Source organism: Equus asinus, chromosome 21 (genome assembly GCF_041296235.1).
Source record: "Equus asinus isolate D_3611 breed Donkey chromosome 21, EquAss-T2T_v2, whole genome shotgun sequence".
Classification (NCBI taxonomy): Eukaryota; Metazoa; Chordata; class Mammalia; order Perissodactyla; family Equidae; genus Equus; species Equus asinus.
The window spans coordinates 42,463,293-42,482,431 of NC_091810.1; the positions used below are offsets into that span (position 1 = coordinate 42,463,293).

Here is a 19,139-nt window from a genome sequence, read left to right on the forward strand (position 1 = left end):
AGTTCTCACTGTGTTCATCTATTCTTCTCCCAATATCAGGGAGCATCCTTATGACTATTAGTTTGTACACTTCATCAGTTAGATTGTTTATCTCTGTTTCATTTAGTTCTTTTTCTGAGAATTTGTCCTGTTCTTTTATTTAGAACGTATTCCTTTGTCTGCTCATTTTGCCTATTTATATTTATGTCTTAGGTAGATCAGCTGCATCTCCTGATCTTGGAAATGTGGCCTTATGTAAGAGATGCATTATGGGGCCCAGCAATGTCCTCCCCTCTCTTCACCTCATGCCAAATGTTCATGGAGTGCCCCTTGTGTGGACATGTGTGCACTTCTGTTGTCGAAGTGTTGCTTTTGCTGCAAGTGCATAGTTATGCTAGGCTGGCCCCCAGGCCATCTGGTTGTAAGGCTCAGCCATGTGCAGCTGCTACAGTCACTTTATTGGTTGGTGCAAGGGTGCAAGCCCCAGCACAGCTGGCTGCGAGGTCTAAAGCACACAACCACTGCTGTTTTACTGTTAAGCAAGTCAGGCCCCCACTGTGGCTGGTTTTTAGGCTCAGGGGCTCATAATTGCTGCAGGAGTCCAGTGCAGCTCTCTGTGGCACATGGCTATTCTTGGTCCTCTCAGGAGCACAGATGGGTGGAGCTGGCCCCAGGCATGGCAGCGCACAATCATTTCAGGCATTGGAAGGTGGAGCATATTCCTTGTGTGGCTATTTGTGGTGGCCAGCAGCACAAGTCTGCTGTGGGCCCACATGCCCTGCCGATGCAGGCCTGTACACATGCATCACCAATAGGGACCCACTTACCCTGCCACAGAGGTCCCACACTCCCCACCTATGTGGGCCTAGAAGTTCACTGCAGGCTTGCTAATGGGTGGAGCTAGTCCCTTGGGTAGACTGCCTGCTGCCTGACTGTGCTTGATTGCCTGAGGTGCTCTATTGGGAAAGGCAGACCCCTGTGCTAACAGGCTAGAGGAAGGAATCCAATGGCAGCTACCAATGTCTGTGTCAGCATGACTGAGCCAGGTCACAATAATGGCTGCCACCAGTGTCTTAGTCCCTGGGTTGGGGTTGGGGTTGGGCTCAGCCGCTTCCTGCATTTTCAAGATGCACTCCAAGCTTAGTAAGTGAGTCTCTTTTACCAATGGGCTGTGCACTTTTTTTTCTGGTGTTTTTGTGTTGGTTTCCAGATTGGGTGAATCTGTGTGTGGGCCATTTAAGAGCAGGGTGTTTTTCTCTGAAGTTCTATAGTTTTTCTGGGCATATTCCTCATTGATTTTCAAAGCCAGCAAAGCCAGGTATTATGGGATCTCATCTCAGTTCTGTTGAATCTAAGGCCTGGAATGCTTATTGTGGCATAGATCCACCACTGAGATTCCTGTTACTCCAGGAAAATCTTGGTACCTTTGAGTAGTTCCTGGCCATGAAATGCTGCTGCTAGGATGGATTTTTTTCCTCAGTGGAGCTGTATTTCTGCCTCTTCTACCTCTGTCAATGTTGTCCCTTGTGGAGGTTCTTTTTCTTCAGTTTCCAGATCTCTCTCAGAGGAAATTGTTCCACAGGTAGTTGTAGATTTTTTGTGTCTGTGGGAGGAAGTGAAAAGATGCCCCTATGCTGCCATCTTCCAAACTCTCCCCCATGCACCTTCAGGAGCTTGTCCACTTTTTCACAGTAAATATCAGAGAAAAATCCCCTAAGCTTCTGGCAAGGGGAGGGGAAAAGAAACAATTTTTGCTAATCTTTTTTATTTCTGTAAAGTCACTAGCAATGTCCTCTTTCATTTCTGATTCTAGTAATTTGCATTGTTTCTCCTTTTTTCTTCATCAATGTAGCTAAAAATTTGTCCATGTTGATCTATTCAAAGAATCACCTTTTGGTTAATTTTTTCTATTATTTTTCAATATTCTATTTCTTTCATTTCCACTCTAAACTTTATTGTTGTTTAATTTGTTGTTAACTATGTTGTTTAATTTCTACAGATTTGTGAATTTCCCAAAGTTCTTCTGTTACTGATTTCTAATTTCATTTCATTGTGGTCAGAGAACATACTTTGTATTATTTCTATCCTTTCAAACTTATTGGGGGTCATTTTATGCTCCAGCATATGTGCTATCTTGGAGAATGTTTTATGTGCACTTGAGAAGAATGTATATTGTTGTTGTCAAATATTCCCTACATATCTGTTGTCTAGTTATTTTATGGTATTGTTCAAGTCTTCTGTTTCCTTGTTGATCTTCTGCCTATTTGTTCTATGCATATTGAAAGAGGAGTATTCAAGTCTCCAGCTATTGTTGAATTATCTATTTTTTACCTTCATTTCTGTCATGTATTGTTTCATGTATTTTAGTACTCTGTTGATAGATGCATATATGTATATAAATGTTATATCTTCCAGATGGATTGACTTTTTTATCATTATGAAATATCCCTCTATATCTCTAGTAACGTTTTAAAAGTCTATTTCTAAAAAGTCTACTTTGTTTTATAATAGTATAGCCACACCAGCTTTCTTGTTGTTGGTTTTTCATGATATATTTTTTTCCAGCCTTTTATTTCAATCTATTTGTATCTTTGCATCTAAAGTGTGTCTCCTATAGCTGGCATATAGGTGGATCTTGGTTTGTTTGTTTGTCAAAAATCTTGTCTGATAATCTCTGTCTTTTGGTAGTTTTCATCTATTCACATTTAATGTTATTAATATAGTTAGATTCATGTCTGCCATTTTACTTTTTGCTTTTTATATGCCTCATGTCCTCTTTATTCTTCTATTCCTTCTTTACTGCTTTCTTTTGCATTAAGCAAATATTTTCTAATGAAGAATTTAAATTTCATTAATGATTTTTTTCAGTTTTAAAGTTTTTTTAGTGTTTATTCTAGGGCTTATTGTAGATATCTAACTTAAACGTTTTTTAGATTTTTGCTAGCTTAATTCCAATGAGATATAGAAACATTCTTATATAGCTCTATACCCTTTTCCCACTTTTGGTGGTATTTATTGATATATATATAACATATATTAATATTACAAACCCAAAAATACATTGTTATAATTATTACTTTACCATCTTTAGTCATCTCCTTAGTCCAATACAGGTTTGCTTCCACCCTTCACTGAGGGGCCCGAGTGCAGTGTTGCCCACCCTGGGGCACAGTGAAAAAACAGTGGTTTAAAAGGCACCCAGACTATATGTGAAGGAGATCCATTTACTAACCCTACAGTGTTTGCTAAACAGGCAGGGAACTGCCGGAACTCTCTCTGGGGTTGGAGTGCCACTTTTTATGTTCTCCCTCTACCTTGATAGTGCAAGGAGGAGCATGGTCTAGGCATTCTAGATAGCGTGCCAAGGCAGCCCCAGTGCACCATGAGCCCCTGGTCCATACCAGCTCCAGCCATCCCCCCAAGGTGGCCCCAGTGCAGCACACCCTAGGACCCCTCCCCCCAACCTGTGCCTCCTCCAGCTCCTGCTGTTCTGCCAGTCTGGACCCAGCCTGGCATGTTCTGGGACCCCCTGACCTGCATGCATACCAGCTCCAGCTGTCCCACTAGGGCAGCCCTGGTATGGAGTGCCCCTGAACCCCCCCCACCCCCAGTTTGTGCCCCCTCCAGCTCTAGCCAGCTTTCCAAAGCTGCCCAGCACACACAGTCACATAGAGGATGCTCCTACATAGGCCACTCCCTCAAGACCAGGAGGGGTAGTTGCCTCATTCATAGAAACAAACACAGAAAGTCAAAAAAGAATTTAAGAGATAGAGGAATACATTCAAATGAAAGAATAAGATTAAACCCTGGGAAAAAACACAAGTGAAATGGAGATAAGTAGTTTACCTGATAAAGAGTTTAAAATAATGATTGTAAAGATGCTCACCAAACTCAGGAGAAGAATGGAGGAACATAGTGAGAACTTCAAGAAAATGTTAGAAAATATATGAAAGAACCAATCATAGCTGAATAATATAATTACTGAAATAAAAAATACACTAGAGGAAATCAACAGCAGATTAGGTGATACAGAAGAACAGATCAGTGATCTGAAAGGCAGAATAGTAGAAATCACCCAATCAGGACAGCAGAAAGAAGAAAGAATTTAAAACAATGAGGATAGTTTAAGGGACCTCTGGGACAATACAAAGCATACTAACATTTGCATTATAGGGTTCCCAGAAGGAGGAGAGAGAAAGGGGCAGAAAACTTATTTGAAGAAATAATGGCTGAAAAATTCCCTAACCTGAGGAAGGAAACAGACATCCAGGTCCAGGAAGCACAGAGAGACCCAGACAAGATGAAGACAAACAGATCAACACCAAGGCATTGTAATTAAAATGGTAAAAGTTAAAGGTCAAGAGAGAATCTTAAAGGCTGCCAGAGAAAAAACAACTAGTCACACACAAGGGAACGTACATAAGACTATAAGCTGCTTTTTCAGCAGAAACTTTGCAGGCCAGAAGGGAGTGGCAGGATATATTTGAAGTGCTGAAAGGAAAAAAGTACAACTGAGAGTATTCTACCTGGCAAGGCTATCATTCAGAATTGGAGTGATAAAGAATTTTCTAGACAAAGGAGTTCATTACCACTAAACTGGCCTTAGAAGAAATGTTAAAATGTCTTCTTTAAGCAAAAAAGAAAAGGCCATAACTAGAAACAAGAAAATATACAAATGAAAAAATCTCACCGGTAAAGGCAAATATATAGTAAAGGCAATGGATTGGCCACTTAAAGAGCTAGTGTGAAGGTTAAAATACACAACCAGTAAAATCAACTGTAACTACAACAAGTAGTTAAAGGATACATAAAAATAAACAGTTATTAAATATGATGCAAAAAAATAAAACATGGAGTGGGGTAATAAAATTGTAGTGCTTTTAGAATGTGTTCAGACTTGAGCAACTATCAGCTTAAAATAGACTTATATATATAGCTTGATATATATGAACCTCATGGTAACAACAAACCACAAACTTATAATAGATACACAGAAAATAAAGAGAAAGGAACCCAAATGTAACACTAAAGAAAACCATCAAACCACAAGAGAAGAGAGCAAGAGAAGAAGAAAAGAGAGAAAAGCTAGAACAACAATCAGAAAACAATTAACAAAATAGCAATAAGTATATACCTATCAATAATTTCTTTAAATGTAAATGGACTAAATGCTACAATCAAAAGACATAGGGTGGCTGCATGGACAAAAAACCAAGACCCATCTATATGCTTCCTACAAAAGACTCACTTCAGATCTAAAGACACACACAGCCTGAAAGTGAAGAGATGGAAAGAGAGAATCTCTGCAAATGGAAACAAAAAGAAAGCTGGAGTAGTAATATTCATATTAGACAAAACAAACCTTAAAATAAAGACTGCAACAAAAGACAAGGGCATTATATAATGATAAAGAGTTAAATCCAAGAAGAGTATATAACATTTGTAAATATTAATGCAGTAAACATAGGAGCACCTAGATATATAAAGCAATGAGTAAGAGAAATAAAGGGACAAATTGACAGGAACACAATAATAGTAAGGGACTTTAATACCCCACTTACATCAGTAGATAGATCATCCAAACAGAACAATAAGGGAACAGTGGCCCTAAATGACACATTAAACCAGATGGGCTTAACAGATATATACAGAACATTCCGTCCAAAAACTACAGAATACACATTCTTTTCAAGTGCACATGGAACATTCTCCAGGATAGAGCACATATTAGGCCACAAAACAAGTCTTAATAAATTTAAGAATACTGAAATAATACCAACTATCTTTTCTGACAACAATGGTATGAAACTAGAAATCAACTACAAGAAGAAAACTGGAAAAGCCACAAATATGTGGAGATTAAACAAAATGCTACTGAATAACTACTGGGTAAATGAAGAAATAAAAAAATATCTGGAGACAAATGAAAACACAACATACCAAAATCTATGGGATACAGAAAAAGTGGTACTGAGAAGGAAGTTTACAGCAAAACAAGTCTACTTCAAGAGACAAAAAAAACCCTCAAACAATCTAACATTACATCTAAAGGAACTAGAAAAAGAAGAACAAACAAAGCCCAAAATAAGTAGAAGGAAGATAATAATAAAAATCAGAATGGAAATAGGGCCAGCCTTGTGGCTGAGTGGTTAATGTTCCGCATACTCTGCTTTGGTAGTCTGGGTTCAAGTGTTCAGATCCTGAGCGTGGACCTACTCTACTCATCAGCCATGCTGTGGAGGCATCCCACATACAAAGTAGAGGAAGACTGGCACAGACGTTAGCTCAGGGCTAATCTTCCTCAAGCGAAAAAAAGGAAGATAGGCAATGGATGTTAGCTCAGGGCAAATCTTCCTCACACACACACACACAGGCAAAATCAGAGTAGAAATAAATGCAGCAGAGACTAAAAAGACAATAGAAAAGATCAGTGAAACTAAAAGCTTGTTCTTTGAAAAATAAACAAAATCGATAAATCTTTAGCCAGACTCATTAAGAAAAAAAGACATAGGGCCAAATAAATAAAATCAGAAATCAAAGGGAAGTTGCAGCTGACACCACAAAAGTACAAAGGATCATAAGAGACTACTATGAACAATTACATACTAACAAATTGGAAAACCTAGAAGAAATGGATAAATTCCTAGAAACACACAACCTTCTATGATGGAATCATAAAGAAATAGAAAATCTGAATAGACTGATTACAAGTAATGAAATTGAATCAGTAATTAAAAACCTCCCAAAATCAGAAGTCCAGGCCTAGACAGCTTTATGGGTGAGTTCTACCAGACACTTAAAGAAAATTTGATACCTATCCTTCTCAAAGTAGTCCAAAAAATTGAAGAGAAAGAAACACCTCCAAACTGATTTTATTTGGCCAGTTTTACCCTGGTGTCAAAAGCAGACAAAGACACTACAAAAAAAGAAGATTACAGGCCAATATCCCTGATGAACATAGATGCAAAAATCCTCTACAAAATATTAGCAAACCAAATTTAACAATACATTAAAAGGATCATACACAATGTGAGATGCATAGATCAAGTGGGATTTATTCCAGGGATGCAAAGATGGTTCAACATCTGCAGAACAATCAATGTGATATGCCACATTAACAAAATGAAGGACAAAAATCATATGATCATCTCCATAGATGTGAAAAAGGCATTTGACAAAATTCAACACTCATTTATGATTAAAAAAACTCTCAACAAAGGGGGTATCAAAGAAACTTACCTCAACATAATAAAGGCCACATATAGCAAACTCACACCTGACGTCATACTCAACAGTGAACAGCTGAAAGCTTTTCCACTAAGATTATGGACGAGAAAAGGATGCCCACTCTTGCCACTTTTGGTGAGCAAAGTGTTGGAGGTTCTGGCCACAGCAATTAGGGAAGAAAAAAGGCATTCAATTGGAAAGGAAGAAGTAAAACTGTCACTATTTGCAGATGATATGATACTATATATAGAAAGCCTTAAAGAATGCCCCTCAAAACTATTAGAACTAATAAATGAATTCAGTAAATTTTCAGGTTCCAAAATTAACATACAGAAATCAGTTTTGTTTCTACACACTAATAATGAGCTATCAGAAAGAGAAGTTAAGAAAACAATCTCATTTACAATTCCATCAAAGAGAATAAGGTACCTAGGAATAAATTTAACCAAGGAGGTGAAAGACCTGTACTCTGAAAACTGTAAGAGATTGATAAAAGAAATTGAAGACCACACAAATAAATGGAATGATATACTGTGCTCATGAATAGGAAGAATTAGTATTGATAAAATGTCCATACTACCTAAAGCAATCTACAGATTCAGTGCAATCCCCATCAAAATACCAATGGCATTTTTCACAGAACTAGAACAAAAAATCCTAAAATTTGTGTGGAACTACAAAAGACCCCTAATAGCCCAAGAAATCTTGAGAAAGAAAACAAATCTGGAAGTTTCATGCTCCTGATTTCAAACTATACTACAAAGCTATTGTAATCAAAACAGTATGGTACTGGCATGAAAACAAACACATAGATCAATGGAATAGAATAGAGAGCCTGGGAAGAACCCTTGCATATGTAGTCAATAATCTATGACAAAGGAAGCAAGAATATACAATGGGGAAAAGACAGTTTCTTCAATAAACAGTGTTGGGAAAACTGGACAGCCACATGCAAAAGAATGAAACTGTACTGCTATCTTACAACACATGTAAAAATAAATTCAGAATGGATTGAAGACTTGAATGTGAGATCTGCAACCATAAAAGCTCTAGAAGAAAACATAGGCAGTCAGTTCTTTGACATTGGTCTTAGCAATATTTCTTTGGACGAGTCTCCTTGGCCAAGGGCAACAAAAGCAAAAATAAGCAAATAGAATTACATCAAACTAAAAAGCTTTTGCACAGCAAAGGAAATCATAAGCAAAATGAAAAGGCAACCTATTGAATGGAGAAGATATTTGCAAATCATACATCCAATAAGGAGTTAATATCCAAAATATATAAAGAACTTACACAACTTAATATCAAAAAAACCCAAACAGCCCAATTAAAAAATAGGCAGAGGATTTGAATAGAAATTTTTCCAAAAAGGACATACAGATGGCCAACAGGCACATGGAAAGATACTCAGCAGGGAAATGCAAATCAGAACCACAATGAGATGTCACCTCATACCCGTCAGAATGGCTATTATCAAAAAACCAAAAAAATAACAAGTGTTGAGAGGATATGGAGAAAAAGGAATCCTTGTACACTGTTGGTGGGAATGTAAATAGGTGCAACCACTATGGAAAATGGTATGGAGATTCCTCAAAAAATTAAAAATAGAACTACCATACGATTCATTTCTGGGTATTTATCCGAAGAAAATGAAAAGACTAATTCGAAGAGGTATATGCACCCCTGTGTTTATTGCAGTATTATTTACAATAGCCAAGTTATGGAAACAATGTGTGTGTGTGTGTGTGTGTGTTTGTGTGTGTGTGTGTATAATGAAATCTTGCCATTTGTGACAACATGGATGGACTTAGAGGGTATTATGGTAAGTAAAATAAGTCAAAGACAGACCAATACCTTATGATTTCACTTATATGTGGCATCTAAAAAACAAAACAAATGAACAGAAACAGACTCATAGATAAGGAAACAAACTGGTGGTTACCAGAGAGAGGATGGGTGGGGGATGGAAGAAATAGGTGAAGGGGATTAAGAGGTACAAACTTCTAGTTAGAAAATAAATAAGTCGTGGGGATGTAATGTACAGCATAGGAAATATGGTCAATAATATTATAATAACTTTGTGTGGTGACAGATGGTAACTAGACTTATCACGGTGATCATTTTGTAATGTATATGAATAGACAATCACTGTGATGTACACCTGAAATTAATGGGATACTGTATGTCAATTATACTTCAATTAAAAAAAGGAAAAAAAGGGAACCTAACCTCAGCAACAGGTAAAGTCCTCCAGCTGGAAGCTGTGCGCAGAGAGAGCCCTGTGTTGTTGAGCGCACTAGTCTGCAGTGGAGTTTCCACCTTGCTGAGCTGAGAGCAGGGAGGAAGGGAGTAGTCTATGTTTAAACCCACAGATTCTCACTTTTCTTACCAAATTTTCGTAGATTTTCCTGAATAGATATTTCTTCATTTTTCTATACTCTTAGGACCATTTCCAGAGGCTTTAAATGCTTGTTTTAAAAATAATTTTCACCAGTTTCACTAGAGAGCAGGTCCAGAGGGCTTCTCATTTTGTCCTGTTAGAAGTTTCTTCCGGGTTTCTTTCTGTAATGTTTTTTGTCTGGCTGCTTTTAAATTTTCTTTTTTTGTTGTTGCTTTTCAGCTTTTGGATTGTGAAATGCTTTAGTGTTCTTTGTTTTGTATTTCTTCTGCTTGAGAAGAAGTAGTGTTGAGATTCTTGGGTCTGTGGGTTTATAGTTCTCATCAAACTTGGAAAGTATTCAGACATTATTTATTCAGTATTTTCTGTTTGTTCCTCTCCTCCCTCAGTTCTGGAATTCCAATTACATGTGTATTAGACTGCTTGATATTATTCCAGTGTTTACTGAAGCTCTGTTCAGAGTTTTCGGGTTTTTTCTCTCTATGCTTCATTTTGGATAGTTCTTTTGCATTGTTTTAAGAACTTATTTCTTCTCTGGTGTTAAGCTGCAGTTACTCAAGTAAAATTTTCATTTCGGATACTGTATTTTCCCAAATATTTTTGTGTTTTATTTTCTCTTTATTATTTTCATATTTTTTCACATCTTTGAATATATAGAGCTTTTTTTTTAGAGTATATTTCTAGTAGGTTACAGGGAGGCTAGCCTGCATCATTTCAGTCACCATATAGTGCTTTTCCATTTTTCCCCAACATTTCTGTGTTCTGCAAGTATTGCGCTTGTTTGGTTAAATTTAATTTCTAAGTATTTTATTTTTTGAAGCTATTATAAATTGAATTTTTTTCTTAATTTCATTTTTGGAGTGTTCATTTCTAATGTGTAGAAATACAGTTGATTTCTGTATATTGGTTTTGTGTCTTGCATCCTTACTGAACTTGTTTGTTAATTTCACAGTTTTATGTGTATATTACTTAGGATTTTCTATATCCAATATCATGTCATTTGCAAATAGAGATTGTCTTACTGCTTCCTGATGATGCAAATAATTAATAATCATTCTATAGCAGAGTTTTATTTGAGCCAAGCTGAGAACTATAGCCTGGGAGTCCAGCCTTCACTAAGGAAGGAAGCCCTTTGAAGAAGAGTTTTCATGTGGTTTTCAGCACAGTTATATACCATTTCCAAAAGAGATATATATCAAGCATGACAGGGGTACATTCTTTCAAGTGTTCAGGGAGATATTTTGTTACAGATCAGCACATACACAGCAAGTCAACATGGCCTTGATGCTGTTGGAAAGGAGGCATTCAATTTTATCATTAAAGATTGCTGATGTCAAAGGAAGGGAGGCATGAATTTTTTTATCTTCAAAGAGTACATTTTTTTGCTTTAGGCTAATGATTAAAGCAGGTGTGCAATATGTGTTTGATAGGCTGTAAGTCAGGCTGCTCTGTTTAAAATAAAATTCAGGCTAAGTCAAGTTCAAACCAGAATGGTTTCCCCATATACTTGAAAATATAAAATTTCTTGTATCGTTCCTTTCCAATATGGATGCCTCTTTTTTTTTCCTCTTGCCTAATTTCCCTACCTAGTACCCCCAGTACAATCTTGGGTAGAAGTAGTCAGAGTAGATTAGATATTTCTATCTTCTTCTTGATCCTAGAGGGAAGCATTAGTTTTTTAAACCATTAAGTATAATGTTAGTTGTAAATTTTTCCTACATTCTCCTTATCAAGTTGAGGATGTTATCTTCTAGTCCTTGTTAAGGGTTATTACTATGAACGAGTGTTGGATTTTGTTAAATGGTTTTTCTGCATCTATTGAGATGATTACATTTTTTTTTCTAATATGCATACTTTTTACCTTATTTGATTTTCTTTTCTTGTGAAGAAGATTGGCCCTGAGCCAACATCTGTGCCAATCTTCCTCTATTTTATGTGGGATGCCACCACAGCATGGCTTGATGAGTGGTGCTAGGTTCATGCCCAGGATCCAAACCTGTGAATCCAGGGCCGCCAAAGTGGAGCACACGAACTTAACCACTACATCACCAAGCCGGTCCCTTATTTGGTTTTTATGTGCTTATAAATCTATATTATGAATTGCTAAATGCATTACTTTAACAAAATCAGAGATTGTATATTCTCGTTCATTTGTGTTTTACCATATTTCTCAATACAATGCTGAGCAGAAAATAGACACAATAAATGTTCTATGAGCTAACAGCTAAATTTTTTGTGATCGTGGCCATAGCTTGTAGTATCAATGAGCCCTAGATCTCTAGGCTAAGCTTGTGTTTCGTTTGGTTTCACAATGACTCTGTCCTTAGGTCTAGTATTTTGCTGTGAAATTTTCTTGAATTTTATAATTTCTGGATGGTTTATGTAACTATTTAAAAATTTACTTTTAGGGTTAGTAATATATCCCTGGATTTCTTTGTCAATTCTTGACATACTATAGTTCTGGTTGAGATGCCTATTTTGGTGAAATACAAAATTATGAACTATAACATATACGTAGATGAAATGATATGATACTTGGGATTTGGGTAGAAATAAAACAGAACAGGGGATTTGTTAAAGGTATAGAGAAAAAAAGATTTGCCATGAGTTCATAATTGTTGAAGCTGTATAGTGGGTACATTTTGCCTACTTTGGTATATTTAAAATATTCCATTAAAAAGTAATATAATTGTGAAATATAACATAATACAGAAAAGCATGGGGCCGGCCCAGCGGCGTAGCAGTTAAGTGCGCGCGTTCTGCTTCGGCGCCCCGGGGTTCGCTGGTTCGGATCCCGGGTGCGGACATGGCACTACTTGGCATGCCATGCTGTGGTAGGCATCCCACATATAAAGTAGAGGAAGATGGGCATGGATGTTAGCTCAGAGCCACCCTTCCTCAGCAAAAAGAGGAGGATTGGCAGCAGTTAGCTCAGGGCTAATCTTCCTCAAAAAGAAAAAAATTAAGAATTGATATACATTAAATAAAATTTTAAAAAAAGAAAAGAAAAGCATGTAAAGCATATATGTGCAGATTTATAGGTAATTATAACCTAATAACCACTTAGAGTAAGAATTAGAACTTTTAACTCTTCAGAAGCTATCCATGTGCCTCTCCCCAACCATAACTTCTCCCTTGTTTATTGGTAACTATTATCCTGGAATTTCTTGCTTTTCTCTATAGTTTTACCACCTATGTATGTATTCTTAAATAATATGGTTTAGTTTTGCTCATGATAAGTTTATATGAAAGATAGCATATTCTATTTTTTCTTATTTCATTCATCATTGTGAAATTCACCCATATTTTGCATATTGTCATAGTTGATTACAGCATAGCACTTCATTGTATTAATATGCTATCCTTTCTACCTTAAATGGACATCTGTATTGTTTCCAATATGCCATATTTTCTTTGATCCATCCAGCCCATTTTCTTTGCCATATCTGTTAATTACATCCCAGAAAAACTGGATGATGGTACTTGAGAATAAGAAAACATCTATCTCCCTTCTCCAATGCCATCAGCGCTATTTACTCTCTATTTGGTATGATTCCAACTACGAACCAAGCAGGCACTCAGTGTAGTCTTTGAATTAATTAATTAATATCCTCAGCTCTCTTTAAGGCTTGAAAATTTTAAGCCAAATCTGCTAAATACTAGAGACACTAGAAAAATAGGATAGCCTTGAGAGAGAGGGAAATGAAGGAAACATCTCCTTAAGGAGGAAGAAAAAGAATGGGGCATTTTGATGGAGGGTGGAGATGGGGTGAGGAGGAAAGTAGAGAGGCAACATTAAAGATGGGTTGTGAAATCAAGTCAAAGTTGCCCAAAGTTGGTAGGTATGTTTCATTATCACAAAATGCAACATAACTTGTTAGGTTTAATTCCATACTACTTAGTTTAATTTTTAAAAAGTATCCCAGTGTCTAGGTATTAAGAAGTTGTATAAATTCCAATATCTTGGATCTCTGGTAATGGCAGAGCACAATGTTTCTCTCCTTCTGGATTATTTTCACCAAAACAACAAAGTTCCTTATATTTCTTTTCCTGAAATTTGAATTAGAATCTTCAGCGAGGCATCAGTTATGGCACAAGCAAGTATTAGTCAGCTACACAAATTGTCACATGATAAAGGTTTGTTTCTAAACAGAAAGATCAGTTGACTTCAGGGATTTTTTTTAATAGGTACTGAGGGAAATTTTACCTTCTGGAATGTCCAGATATTAATGCTGTAAATGGCATTGTATTGGATATTTATTGGTAGATTGACAAATCCCTTAGTGAAAATGCAGGTGAAAAAAATGTTTATGCAACAAAGGGGAAAATTTTAGTCACTTAGCAAAAGGAAATGAATTTGCTTTTATATTATACAATTAAGAATTTCACTGTAATACAGTACTATAAAATCACTGATGAATTTGAAAATTCTAAACATTTTTTGTTTTAAATGCTCTCTTCTTAAGTTTATAGAAAAATTTTTCAGTCTTGCCTCAGAAATAATGCTTTTGCCTCAGTGGGTTCATTACCCTATGGTACGTTTGGATTGTGAAGATTTGAAGACAGGCCTAACAAACAAAGCAAAAGCCTTTGCAAATATATTATTAAATGACATAGCTTCAAAACATAGAAAAGAAAATGAAAGGTAAGTAAAATTAATTGCCAAACTCAGAATTACAGGGCTGAAAGAAATTGTTTGCTAATAATAATTCTTATTTAAAAACAAAAGATTAAAATATAAGTACTTACAATTTTTTCTCCATAGCTGCCTCTTAAGGAGATTCCTTTGTAGTCTCATTGGTCTGGTTTCTTTTTTGTTTGATACTGTTTGAGGCTAGTTTTTAGGCAACCTAGGATTTGTAAAGAAAAAAAGAAAAGAAAAGAAAGAAGCCAGTGTTTAGATACAGGTTGCGTGAAAATGGAAAAACTAGGGATTTTCAACATTCTTGGGAAGATCTGGGATCATTCCTGACTACAGGGTTTACTTGCTGTGTCACCTAGGTTGTTTTTCTCTTCTGTGAAATGGAGATGGTAATACCTATTTTGCAGGGTGGCTATAAAATTGAATTAATAAGCTAGTGGCCTGCTAGCTAAATGTGTCATGTAGATGTGTTTTACTTGTCTCACATTGTGTTTTATTTTATTTGAACAAATTTTGAATTTGCCATCAACATTTCAAAATTAGATTTCACACACATACATGCACACAAAATCCCAATCTCTTGCTTTTCTTGAAAAAGTGGGAAGACTGTGCCATTCTGGGTCTGCAGTGATAAATGTTGCTGAGAAGTAGTTTCCTTTTTAGACAGGGAATGTGTCCTCTAGTTTGTTCACCCAGTGCTCAAGCAACTCATCATCCAACTCATCTAACTCATTTATTACCTGTCTGGCTACCTCAAAGGAATCTTCATTTGTAACTTCTGTAAGGATGAAAACTAATATATATAAATAATATATATAAAGTACCTAGCACAGTGCTTGGAATATGGTACTCAATACAAGCTTTCTGCTACATTCTCCTTCTCTTCTCTATAATCCTTATGTTGCATTTCCTAATTGAGTCGAATATTTCTTGGAGAATTTCTTATTTCTTTTAGTCTTAGTTCTCACTGCTTCTGAGGCATTTCTATATTTCTGTCCTCAAGATTGCAGATTCGTTCCTCCATAATATCAGCGCTATTGTTTAGGGAATCCATATTTTTCTTAATCTCTTCCATTGTGTTTTTCATCTCCAATATTTCTAATTGGTTCTTCTTTATAGAAGTTCCTGATTTCATTGAACTATCTATCTATGTTTTCTTGTAACTCATTGAGTTTTTTTTATTATAGCTATTTTGAATTATTTGTCATTTACATTATAGATTTCTGTGCCTTCTGGATTGATTTCTGGGTACTTGTTATTTTCCTTCTGGTCTGGTCTTTTTCCACATTGCTTGATGGGGTGTATTTGTGTTTCTGCATAGTGGTAATATGTGGTCGCAGCTTCCACCTGCCACCACTGGGTGGGGGTCAAGGGCTGTGTATTCTGAGCCCATCCTGATCTGCAGCTCAGCTCGCAGCTGCTGCTTTTTTGAATAGGGTGAACTGGGGTGCCAGGTGGGGCGAGGAGCACTTTCTTTTGCCTGCATGATCCCTGGAGCTTCTCACTCTGCCCTCGCTATCTGCTCTCCTGGGGTGCTAGCTTACTGAAGACACCCCCGCAATAGCTAGTCACCGCTGTGTGGCGCTTTCCCTCAGGCTGTGATGGACCTCGGAGAGCAATAGTGTTCCCATGGAGGGCCACCCGTTCCCCCCTTTCCTCTCCAAGCTGTGCGCAGTCCCAGGGTCACTGCCATTCAGTATGTAGAGATTTCCTTACCTCCTTCCCCTTCCTATGGGGAGTCCAGCACTCCACCTTCACACATATGGCTTCATGGGTCTCTTAGACATCTTTTGTGTTGTGTGGATGTCCTCTGTTGGTTTATGTGTATCCTTTGTGCTTATCTTAGAGGGGAGAGTTTAAGGGGTGTGCTCATTCTGCCATGATGCAGATGTCACTCATCCTCCTAAATGTTTGATAATTAAGAATTAATTATCAGCCCTACATGTTCTGAGTCCTGCTCACCTCTCCAACTTCATGTTTTGTCCTCTTCTTTGTATTCATACTGGCCTGCTTACCACTCCTAAAATATGCCAAGCTTATTGCTACCCCAGGCCTTTGTCCTTGCTGCTTTTTCTTCTTTGGAAGTTTTTTTCTTCTCTCACCTTGAATATCACCTTCCTAGAGAGCCCTTCCCTGGCTACTCTATATAAAATAGTGGCCCCTTCTCTACACTCCAACATTCTTTATCCCCTTACCTTGCTTTATTTTTCTTCATATCACTTTTTACTACCTAACATTGTGTTATGTATTTGTGTGCTTTTGTCTCTCTCCTCCGCTTGAGTGTAAGCTTTACGAGGGCAGGGACTTGTTTGCTGCTCTATCTCAATGTTTAGAACTTTGCTTAGCACTTTGTAGGTACTCAATTATTTATTAAATGAATGATTAAGTATAATTACCCACAGAATATAAATGAAATACCTGCATGAGCTAAAATTTATTTTTAGAATCACTTAACCACTATTATATTTTGTTTTTTCATGGAGTTTTCTGATATTTCTGGTAATGGCCTGACAATACAGATATTGCAAAGCACAGGGAAAAATTCCAAGAAAAGTACCTTTAGTTAAATAATGGCTATAGAGTATCTAGGTTCATACTTACATACATAGGCTATCCTAAGAGAGTCACAGATTTTTTGAAATGTGTACAAGGGTTTGATTTTTTTACTTGCTATATTGCCTTGTTTCACAAGAGGCACTAGTAATAATAAATAAACTAATGGCTAAACTAACAATTATAGTTACCAGTAAATGAGAATGTGCTAGGCCCTTTACATTCATTATTGTATTATGACAATCAAACAAGATGAATGTTCATGGCTTCACTTTAAAGATATGGAAACTAAGCCTCAGAGATTTGCTTAAGTCACAAAGCTAGTAGCAGCTGAGGCAGGATTTAAATTTAAGGCTGCCTGATCCAAAGTATGCTCTATATCACACTGCTTAACTGGGTATTCAAGAGAGTTGAAGAGATTGGTAAAAAAAAAATTTTTAATATACCATAATTTCCACATGAAAATGTTGCCTTAATTTTATAGATGTATGTTATATGCTGAGTTATCAAATAAGTTATGCTTAAATATTTTAAATCTTAGTGAATTATCCAATTATTTTTAGGATCTCACAGTTCCTATTTTATAATAATCATAACACACTTACTGCATATGGTAAAGTATTAATTTCCATAACTGTAGTAAAACAGAGTGTTATGTCAGTATTTGTAGTGAATTTGAAGCAATTAAAGAGCATGCATTGAAAGTCCCTGAGACAACAGAAGAGATGATGGATCTGATATCTTATGTAGAAAAAGCCCGGACTGTAGGAATTCGGGACTTGATTTTACGGATCCAGGTAAGAATCTTTTAATTTACATATTTTAAAATAGTTTTTTCTTTGTGAAATATGATAAACATATTGAAAATGTATAAAACGTAGAGTTAAACAAATAGTTATAAAGTGACCACCTGTGTTGCCACTACCCAGGTCAAGAAATATGATATTGCCAGGACCCCAGAAACCCTCTGCATATGACTCTCTGATTGTAACTACTTCTCTCCCTCTCTTCCCTAGAGCTTTCTACAGTAATTGTATTTTTTCCTTTAGTTCTCAAACTATGTGTGCATCCCACAACTTAGAGTTACAAAAATATATTTTCTTTTAAAGTTTCTACATTTAGTAGTATGCTTATGCCTTCCCCAACCCAAGATTATTTACCTATTCACCTATATTGTACTCTAATTCTGTTTAAAAAGGTGAAATGTAAACATAAATTGTACAATTTAAAATGTTATAAAGTAAACACTCAGTAATTATCACTCAGGGAAAGAAATAGAACCTTGCCAATACCTTAGAAGCCCGTCACAATCTCCTGTCTTTTTCTGGATGTGAGCGCTATCCTGACTTTTATAGTAATCATTTCCTTGTTTTTCTTTATAGTTTTACCATCTCGATATGCATTCCTAATCAATATAGCTAATTTTTGTCTTATTTTGATCTTTATGTAAACAGCATCTTACTGTTTCTGTTCTTTTGCGTCTTGTCAACATTATGTTAGTAATGTCATTGTTTCTTTAGTTTATTTTAATTGCTGTCTAGTATACCTGTGTAACTATGCAGTAATTTATTATTTTAATTTTATTGTTCTGGATATCTGGGTTGTTTCTACTAACAGCAATACTGCTGGGAACATTTCTGTATGTGTATCTTGGTGCATATATTCATGCATTTTTTTCCAGATGTTTTAAGATATACTTATTTACACCTTTCATAGCTAAGGCAAAACTCTTTTCTAAATAGTTACAATTTTATACTCCTATCAGCAGTGTATAAGAATCTTATTATTTTACATCCTTGCCCCTACTTGCTATTGTGAGATATTTTAAATTTTGTCAGTCTGTTGGGTAGAGGTCATTATATATATGTATTTTTTAAAGATTGGCCCTCAGCTAACATCTGTTGGCAGTCTTCTTTTTTTTCTTCGCCCCAAAGCCCCCTAGTGCATAGCTGTATATTCTAATTGTAGGTTCTTCTAGTTCTGCTGTGTGGGATGCCACCTCAGCATGGCTTGATGAGCGGTGCTAGGTCCGTGCCCAGGATCTGACCCCGTGCAACCCTGGGCCACCGAAGCAGAGTGTACAAGCTTAACCACTCAGCCACGGGTTTGGCCCTGAGGTCATTGTATTTTTAATTTGCATTTTCTTGAAAATAAATGAATTTGAATACTTTTCTTATGCTTGTTGACCATTTGGAGTTCCTCTTTTGTGAACTACCAGTATGTGTCTTTTGCCCATTTTTCTTTTGAGAGTTGTGTGTCTTTTTCTTATTGTTGGTGATAGATTTTTTAAAAATTGTGAAAAAATATGTATAACATAAAATTTATCATCTTAACCATTTT

At 36.4% G+C, this 19,139-nt stretch overlaps 1 protein-coding gene across 5 annotated transcripts in view; it reads left to right on the forward strand.

The window, feature by feature from the left end:
* The window catches only part of DNAH12 (dynein axonemal heavy chain 12), a 213,963-nt gene that overhangs the window by 40,449 nt on the left and 154,375 nt on the right, over nucleotides 1–19,139 (forward strand). For all 5 annotated transcript variants that reach the window (XM_070492412.1, XM_070492414.1, XM_070492413.1 and 2 more), the window contains 2 exons: nucleotides 14,071–14,249; nucleotides 17,461–17,596. In XM_070492412.1, the coding sequence (XP_070348513.1) occupies nucleotides 14,071–14,249; nucleotides 17,461–17,596 (315 nt within the window). The remainder of the gene's footprint in view (nucleotides 1–14,070; nucleotides 14,250–17,460; nucleotides 17,597–19,139) is intronic.